The sequence below is a fragment of the Cebidichthys violaceus genome, unplaced genomic scaffold (assembly GCF_023349555.1).
Source record: "Cebidichthys violaceus isolate CVI_PGR_0920_01 unplaced genomic scaffold, fCebVio1.0.p SCAF_24, whole genome shotgun sequence".
Lineage (NCBI taxonomy): Eukaryota > Metazoa > Chordata > Actinopteri > Perciformes > Stichaeidae > Cebidichthys > Cebidichthys violaceus.
This window is the reverse complement of record NW_027176417.1, coordinates 2,303,803-2,313,275: the sequence shown is the minus strand read 5'-3', so window position 1 is coordinate 2,313,275 and position 9,473 is coordinate 2,303,803. Positions and strand designations below refer to the sequence as shown.

At 43.7% G+C, this 9,473-nt stretch overlaps 1 protein-coding gene across 3 annotated transcripts in view; it reads right to left on the bottom strand.

The window, feature by feature from the left end:
- Positions 1-2,165: 2,165 nt before the first annotated feature.
- The window catches only part of LOC137878872 (fibroblast growth factor 14-like), a 42,126-nt gene continuing 34,818 nt past the window's right edge, over positions 2,166-9,473 (bottom strand). For all 3 annotated transcript variants that reach the window (XM_068719335.1, XM_068719338.1, XM_068719337.1), the window contains exon 5: positions 2,166-9,370. In XM_068719335.1, the coding sequence (XP_068575436.1) occupies positions 9,222-9,370 (149 nt within the window). In that variant the 3' untranslated portion in view covers positions 2,166-9,221. The remainder of the gene's footprint in view (positions 9,371-9,473) is intronic.

The following is a 9,473-nucleotide window of genomic DNA, read 5'->3' as shown; positions in this document are numbered from 1 at the left end:
ACGACGCAGCTCCACAGAGACGATAAGTGACACAGCGGTTTGAAGTGGACGTGATTGCTGTGAAAACCGCCCCATGACTCATGGCTTTGTGTGTGTGTGTGTGTGTGTGTGCTAGCAACAGCATGGCTGGGCTGCGTGGTGAAACCTAAATCTTGGGGATTGGATGAGTAAACACAACTGTGTGGTGACATGCAGCATTTCTGTACTATAATATACTCTATAATCACATCCTCCTGCAGAAGTGTACAGTACATTATTATTTTACTCTGTACAAAGTGTGGATGCATCATACGCAAAGTTTATATTTAATGTGCACAAAGAGTCTCCCTGCATGTCTCAGTCCACTGCTCTTCATTTGCATGACAGCTGTGAACAATATTGCCAAAGCAGCGAGACAAAGGCTCTCCCTCTCTTCAGTTTTGTCCTCTTTTCTCTCTTCCAGTGCCGCTGAGATAATGAAGTGTTTCACAGTCATGTGAGAGTGTGTCAGACACGCTGTTGCCAAAAGCTCTTGTCCAGAATAAAACCGCTAACAGGCCTGATCTCATGATGTACTGTGAAAACACCACCGGCCCAATTTAAAGTTGCATTTATCAATTGCTGAGCTGAGGGGGAAACCGCGGCGTTTCACGTTACACATTTGAAACCATCGTTAATGTAAGAATACTGAGAAGTGCAGCTTTAATTTTCGAAGCACTTTGAAAGATTTAAAAGCAAGGAAGATGGCTGCCAAGCATAATCAAGTAAATATGTTGTGAATTGTGAAGTGACAAGGTTGAGGAGATAGATTTTCAGTGCATGCACACCGAGGCACTTCCTCCCTCTCCTCTCAGCTATGATGCTTTCTTGGTTGCCACAGCAGCCAACGAGTAGCTCTGGTGCCAGGCAGAAATGGGCTCTGATTGGTTAATCAGTATTCAGACTGCATGTGTTTGCTTGGCTGGATGCTGCTCTGCCCTAGTCTCTCCTCTCTCTCTCTGTGTATGTGTGTGTGTGTGTGTGTGTGTGTGTGTGTGTGTGTGTCCATCAAATGTCACTTATCACCTGAGAGATAAATTATTCCCTTCTCTCCTCCCGCTCTCTCTTTCTCCATCAGCCTTTTCTTCCCTCTCCTGTTGTTGTGACGAAGAGGAGCGAAGGAGCAGGAGTGATGACTGAAGGGAGGGTAATGAGGAGAGGAGTAGAGGAAGCATAATGGGAGGAGACGTTGGGAGGAAAAGAGGAAGCGAACGGAAGAGAGAGGGGTCAAAGGGCAAGAGGCAGCGGGGAAAAGATGAAGAAGAATGAGTGACAGTGCCTTACATGATGCTATAGTTCTGTGAAAAACTCACATTGATGCTGACTTTCCTGTTTCAGCCTCAGTTTGAGGATCACACGCTCCTCTAGGGGACGAGGAAGCACCCGTCACATGTCGGTTCATAGGAGAATTTAAATCACAGCGGACGGCTGGTAAAAACACAGAGGTCACTCTGCATGCTCACAGTGGATGGAGATACGAGGTTGTCACGTGAGAGCAGCGGTGAGGGACACGGCAGCTTGAAGTGGCCATGATTACTCTGAAAACCATCTATGACGCACGCCTTTGTGCGCATGTAAGTGTGAGTGTGCACGTGTGGAGCGCCTGTTGTCTTTGATGATAATGAGGCAGACAGAAACAGGCTCTCAAGTGAGCTCTCAACGCCACCTCAAACACATTGCTTCAGCACGGCCACACTGTCTGTGTGTGTGTGTGTGTGTGTGTGTGTGTGTGTGTGTGTGTGTGTGTGTGTGCGCGTTCGTGGCAGATAAGAGACCAAAAATCCCAACTCGATGCTGTTTTAATGAAATTAATCAAAAAGACGGGAAATCGAAACACTTTGTGCTATGTGATAACAAAATGTCATTTTGCTTTCCGGCTATAATTGGCTGCTTTTTAATAAGAGATTACTGTTCAGCCATTTTGCTTTCTGCATTATGGATGTTTTAGTGTAGCTGGTGGCCAACGTGCTCTAATTTAATGAGTCAAGGCACACTCGGTGGAGTCCAACAGGGCCGTAGCCGGGATGTTTAGAGCACCTGTTTCACCAGCAGAACCCCACCCACCTATGGGCTTCTGAAGATGTCGTCGTTGTCATTTTTCGCCGTGATTGGAGAGTCAACAGTGAAGAGGCAGAGAGGAAACAATATTAAGGACATAACCTCAGTGCATTTAATGGTAGATGTGGCCCTGGAGCCAGAGAAATTAAGGCTGAAAGCATTGCAGATTCAAAAAACAATACATTTGTCATACAAGATAACCACGAAGAAACAATGGCTTCTTCGAGAGAAAGAGAGAAAGAGAGAAAGAGAGAGAGAGAGAGAGAGAGAGAGAGAGTACGTGTTCATATTAATTTGAAGTCTGGAGCCGTACATTCCCCCAATAAGTGGTATATTCCTCATATCTTTTGTTTAAAGTAGACAGAAGGACACAGGTCTAGATCCTGTCATTGGCTTCTTCAATGATCAATTACACGGTGTGGAGAGGATGCTTGTATATATGATGGATGTTTACACAGAGAAAGATAACAGAGTAAAATAGCTCCACGATGAGGCCTATCCAGCATATATAATGTATTGCATACACAGACATGCAAGAACTACAGATGAGCAGGTGAGGCCATTCTAAACATCACTTTGCTCACATTGAAGAAAACTATTTTGTCTGCAGAGTGACGGATCTCGCTCGTGCAGCGTAATGACAAAGTACGAAAGCAAAGAAGTTGTGCAGGAGGCTACGAAAGATGCGACAGTGCACGTGATAGCAGAACAGATGGTGAAACGAAATACCGGAGGACGACAGGAGAAAGACTTATTGAGGAAAAATAACTGGGGTGTGATGCAGTAAATACAATCATGACAAAGTCCTGAGATGTAAATCTCACTACTGTACAGTAACGAGGGTTAAAAAAAACAAAAAACAATCAATTTGAATGAGAGATGAAGCATGCAGCGTTTCATTGAATATAATTAAAGTTACAGTTCTTTATAACCCACATCTTGCTAATTAAACACCATGTTGCCCTTCAAAGTACACCTAATTTACATTACATTTACATATGCAAATTTTAATGACATCCACCTAATTACAGTATTTGCTGGTTCATCTGTCATTTAAAGGAGGCCAGGCGGTGCGGTGTGTGTGTGTGTGTGTGTGTGTGAGTGTTTCTTCCTGCCTGTCAACCTGTCATAATGTGTCTGCTGAGCTGTCTCCACAGCTCTCTCTCTCCACACACGTCTGCCTGATACTGGAGCTGTTTAATGGTGCTTCCATCACATCAATCCATTTGTCTCCGAGGCTGGATTACCAGCTGGGTAAAGCGGGCAGGTTAAATGTGGTTTATACCAGTTGAAATGTTACATGCTAGTCAAGGTAATGTGGAAAATATTTTGCTTGTTGCTGGAAATTTTCTACAGAGCCTCCAAAAAATAACACTTGTGCTTAAAGCTACTGCGCGGAACTTTATTTTGTGTTGATTTTGGCGGCCCCTAGGGACAAAAGTGGTATTGTTTCTGAGCACCAGAGTTCCTTTAGAAAATCTGACAGTCTGGTGCGCTCAGTTCTGGTTCCATTCCCTCCAGCGGGTCCAGCAACACGGCCTGGGCCTTTAGCAGCGTGGTGTCGGCGGTGGTGGAGAGCCCAGAGCTTCACCGAGGTCCGACTGCAGGACGAAGGCGCCGTGAAGTGGAATCTGGGTGTCTCCGTGGCGGGTGGTAGTAAATTGAGACTTACTTTGTCGGGTTCTATTCTGTGAAATTGAGCCACTTACTGAACTTTTGTTTGCTGCGTAATAGCTGATAATACAGCACAAACACAAAGGATGAATTGTAAACCTATAAGTGAGTCTTAATGTTGAACTGATGATTAAATTCAGGGATGATATCTAGAAATGACGAGTTAATATAAAAGTAAAATAATTAGACTCACGCTTTCTTTCTATAAATCCTTTATTCAATATCATTTTCTGTGTTTATACAATGGATTGACACAAACTGTACAGTGCAGACAAACTGTTTGCATAATATGTATGTAAAGGTAACTGTACATTTACTGACAGACAGAGTAATCTCCTTAAAGGTTAGCACCAGTGACATTTTGCTTTTGACTCATCGCTAGCACGGTTTGCATTAGAAAGACACGGCAGGTTGTCGTAAATCTATGACTTCATTCAATGTGTTGTCTGCTCTGCGGTTAATCACAGTCTCACTGAGCATGTAATTACATGTGTGTGCACTAGCTTCCATTAGCCCTGTTCCAGGACCGCTAAGTGTCGGACACACTACACATCAAGGACTAAAAAAAAAAAAATGTTGCACAGCTGCTCCTGAAATTGGTTTTTGAAAATACTGATTTACTGGAGGTAGGTAAAAAAAGGTCAATAAAAGGTCAATGAAAACCAGGTCAATTCAGAAATGTTACTAGATTAGTTCTGGAGTGCTGCTCCAGTATTGCTGTAATACTGCACATACTCCACAGGAGGCAGAATTAAGCTGCACTCAAGTCCTTCCGCCATCTTTCTTTGGACTTTCATGGAAATTAGTTTGCGTGTTTTTACGTAACATCTATTTTGCGCAGCTTAAAACACACAAGAAGATCTACCATCTTGTGTGTTTGTAGGTTGGAGACCGGAATACTGAATGTAGTATGATGGAAGTACCAAAAATAACTTCCTGAGCTCAATCCATCATTGTTAAAAGAAGCAGCAAAGAATATCAAAAAAATGACTTCTTCCTGTTTTTTTTTTTGTGTTATAATTTTCCTGCTCTCAGACAGAATTAAATATTGATGCTCTGCTGAAAATATCCCACGCAAGACATGCATTAGTGTAACTGTGTTAGTGATATGAAGTAATTTTGATTCATTCTTCCTTTGCTCCATTATCGCAATGATGGATTATGCTTCAAAAACAATATGTCCCTGTTAGTTGCATATGATGTCACAGGGAAACTAAGGAATGCCATTTGAATGCATTAACGACACAAATATCAACCGGTGCAAACCGATGGCAGAAATGAGCCAGAAGCAGAGTTCTACTGGTGCTACGCTGTAAATGTTTTTGTTCATGATAACATATTTCCTAAATTACCACATGCATCAGCCCCAGTCATCTTTCCTCTTTGAAAGAAAAACATGCAACAGGTGGGAAACAGTCCAAACAGAGAGAGGCGGAGGAGAAAAGAGGAGGTGGGAATATGTTCTCCGACTGCATGATTACAAAACGAGCAGAGAGTGAAAGCTAGCATAGTTACAGTGAACAGAAGATTGGGGATCAAAGGATAATTGAAACGTAAAATAGGATGAAAAGTGAGTGTGTGTGTGTGTGTGTATATGTGTGATGAGAGTGTTCAGAGAAAAGCTGGGAAGAGAGTGCGTTTATCGTCTCTTTTCAGAATCAGATGTTATAAGGCAGTCTTTTGTCAGAGGAATAAAGTGGAATGGGAAAAAAAACACACAAAAGAAACAGCAAAGAAAACCTGAGGGAGAGCGGCTAACCAACAGTGCTAACTAACCATTCCCTGCTCCAGTGTCTCTGATGTGCACCTGCACGGCAGTGGTCAGGTCACAAAAGCCTTTTGCTGTGCTCTTAATGCGTTGTGTTCATTTTGAGCATCCAGCCACAGGACAAAGTAAGATGGCTACATGTGTCGGGCCGAGAGAACACGAGCGGTGCTCGTATGTGGAAATTAAAAGTGACCCAAGGTTGTCGCCATTGCTCACTTCTAATTAAATCCGCTGCTCTCTTCCTGGGCAGAGCCCGCTGTCAGATATCTCATAATTGTAGTCTCGGTACCTGGCTAACCACCAGTGGAGAGAAGTCTCTCGGGAGACGGCGACAGTAATTGCGCCTCCGTTGTTTGAACCCGGAGCTGTGATTACCGGCCTAAAAAAAACACTATTGTAGCAGTGTCTTTGGTCAGTAGCCAGGAAACAAGTCGCTTTTTTTTCTCTCTCTCTGGCCTCAACCATCATTAATTCTCAAGCATGTGCCACAGATCTTCAATGGCTGCTTTCACAGGACGTGAACCCTACTTCTAGCCAAACAAGCCGGGCCTCTCTGAACAGAGGAAGAGTCGGCCGATCTTTTCTCTCTGCCAGCACTGCAGACAAATCGGCTGCTTCATAATCATTCTGTCCCGGAGTCTTGTCTCGGCTACATCTCCTAACGCTGGCTCAGACGAGCACAAAAACATCGTACGCTATGTGTAGATAAAGTGGCTTCTTAGACACAGGCAGCTGAGACAACACAGGACACATTATAAAATAAAAAAAGGTTTACAGACCTGATTGTCAGGGTATTTTTTCTTCTTTTTTTTTTACCGTTATGCTAGTAACCCCGAGTGTGACACGACAATATTATGTTACATCCACATTTCTTTGACGTGAGACAAGCACAACACCTCATCACCATCACCCCACTATGCTCTTCAAGTAAAATTAGACAGGACAGAGCTTAAATCAAGCCACTTTGAGAGTTTTTTTTGAAATCTTGGCTAAACCCATGCTGGGACCCAGGAAGGCTGAGCATTCAGCATAAATCTGCAGCCGCCCTGGATCTTGCATCTTGAGCTTGGCTGGGGATGAGAGGCACTCACATAGCGAGAATCTACAGTACTATCCAGCTCAAAAAAACAACACTTTCTGATGATCCAACAGCAGCAATACATTTCACGTGCACTTGCAGGGTTTTTTAGCGTCGAGATTACACAGAAACTTAAAATGCTAAACTCTGATCTCTCTTTATTTTTTACATATATTTTATTACATTCTGGCTTTAATGAATTGCATTTTTTTTTGTAATCAGAAATCTCAAATATTTGTCTTTCAAAACCGTATTAAAGGCCCATGACACTATGCGAGTCCATATAGTGTGAGCTGGCCGACCACACGGCAGCTAATGAGCTCAGAGGAGAGAAAAATGTGGTGTGTGTGAGGAGAAAATCTGAGAAATGGCAATTAGAAACACTGTGAGCTGTCTCTTCCGTAGCGCCGCGTATCCTCTGTACAACAACGCAGCGTGTTTCACCTGCTACACAGACACACACACCTGTTGCCGAGGCGGCTCGTTTAATGTCGGAACAACTGCGAGGATTAATCATGCAGCCTTGTTTTCTTTTCTGCTTTGTTCTTTGTAGCGGGAATGTCAGTGGAGGTCACTCATCTTCAGCAAATACGACAGCGTTTCAAGGATCTGATTTAAACGCAAAGTGGCTACTTTGCCTAAAATTGGGATTCAAAGCTAGAGGGATGTGCAGTTTTCTGTTCCTTACTGAAGTCATTTGTGTCTGCCTCCTTGTCTCTGCCACTAATGTGAAGCGTGGGATCACAGTATTAATGTCTCCTAAGTAATGTGACGGACTACTGGTGTAACTTTCTGAGGAGTTAATTGGCGTCTAGTCTTGCTGTCTAATAAGAAAGAGGCATAAACAGAAAGCCTGGGTGTTGAACAGGATTCAGGTCCAGAACAGATTGGTGCCATGTTGACTGTCACAGTGAGAGGGCAAAGCATGGAAATCTATTTGGTTTAATTTCATTTCAAGGCTTTTGATTTTCCGCCATGTAGTTTTTCTCTGTCTCACCCAAAAGCCATATTTCAGTACTTTGATTTGACACGGCAATCGATGTGGGCTGTTTGTTTTTACCACATTTCTAACACTTTCTTAGTGACCTTCACCTGCTTTTATAGGCCACTGTGGAGGCTAATTTAATCATCTAATTCTCACACTCTCCGTTTTTATTCTGCAATAAATATGCATGTGATCAGATCTGCTCTAATCCACTTGGATCTGCATCTAGCGGTGGAAAGTAACCACATCTTGTTTTTGACTCAAAAACTGTGCATAAGTACAATTTTGAGGTACTTGTACTTTACTTTACGCTACTTTACACTACATTTCCGAGAAAAATATTGATATACATTTTAAATACTCCACCTCATCTATTTGACAGCTATAGTTATCACTTACCCTGTTCATTATTACCCTCATTACTACCTTTAACTTCAAGTACTGGGGAAGGCAACAGAAAGAAAAAGTACTACTACTGTATTAGGCCCTCTACAATATCTGCTATATTATATGTAAACACCGACTGCTACCATGCTGCTCTGACACCAGCATGCCCTCCGTGTTGCTACAAACAAAGAATTTGTGGAAATCGTTCCGGGTTCAGCTACACATTAATTTGAGCAACTGGGAAGCAAAACTCTTCCCTTGACACGTCATTTGATCTCCTCTCCTGAGCTACACTTGTGTCAGCGATGTGGAAATCGTAGCGTTTCGTAAAGGGAACCAAAAAAACTTGTTTTGTGTACAACGATGCAGCTCGATAGTCACTAGTGCTCTGTGTGTGCAGAATAATAAACCATAAATAGATGTACACAAACTGAAAAGACAAACATGCTTTAAGCTATGTAGTGTCAAACAGCTATATAGTATGTGATTCAAACTACGGACACGCCGTACGATGGGTTTACATTGCATGTAATGCACAGGGCCGCTTTCGAGTACATTTCATTGTAAGCTTAGTACAGAATGTCCTGTGCCACGTCTTAATTGATCGATGACTAAGCAGCCGCTGAATCATCGGTGTTTGGTATTTAAAGCGTTCTCTTTGCCTGATGTTTGTTTTTTAATCTGTTCATTATTTACTCAAAGATCGAATCCGACTGGTCGATGTCGGGTCGGAGCTGTGTGCATGTCTGTGTGTGTGTGTGTGTGTGTGTGTGTGTGTGTGTGTGTAGCCACCAGCAGGCAAGCGTACCTGGCAACAGAAAACGGTCCTATCAGGAGAGGAAAACGGGGTCTCTAATTCTTACAGATTGTCACAGAAAAATACCGGTGAGGACGACATTTGTTTTTCCCGTTCTGTGTGTTAGTTTTGTTTATGTCTTCCATATGAGACATATGAGGGGTTCCAAAATATCTGGCTGGCATCGGCCTGACTTTACGGTCTTCGTCCTCCTCTTCCCCCCCCCGCCGCAACGCTCTGTCCTTCTGGCTCCGCCCCACAACACCAGATCCGCCCAATAGGGAGGCGGGACGTGCGGCCCCACTGCTGACCAGTCAGAACTTGAGCTGCTGTTTGTTTGGTTACCTTTTGTTGCAGTTTAGTTTGTTTTTTGAGCGTGCAGCAGTGGGGCGAGTCTCTGGTTTTTCCTGGCCTCTGGGTGGCAAGGGGAGGGTAAAAAGGGAGGGGGGGGGCAAGGTTATGTCGCCTCCTTGTCGGGTTTGTTGACTGGTTTGCCGCCATTCATGACCACAGGTTCGCTGGTTGTGCTTTTGGAAGGCGGGCCCCCGGCGAGTTTAGGCACCGCCTCCCCTACGTCGTGCAACGAAGGCTCTCGGTACATCGCAACTGGAGGAGCGGCGGGAGAAAAGAGGCGGATGGGAGAGGAGGACAGGTGTGAGGAAAGAAAGAAAGGAAGGGGGAGGAGAGATGAAGGAGAAGAGAGGAATAA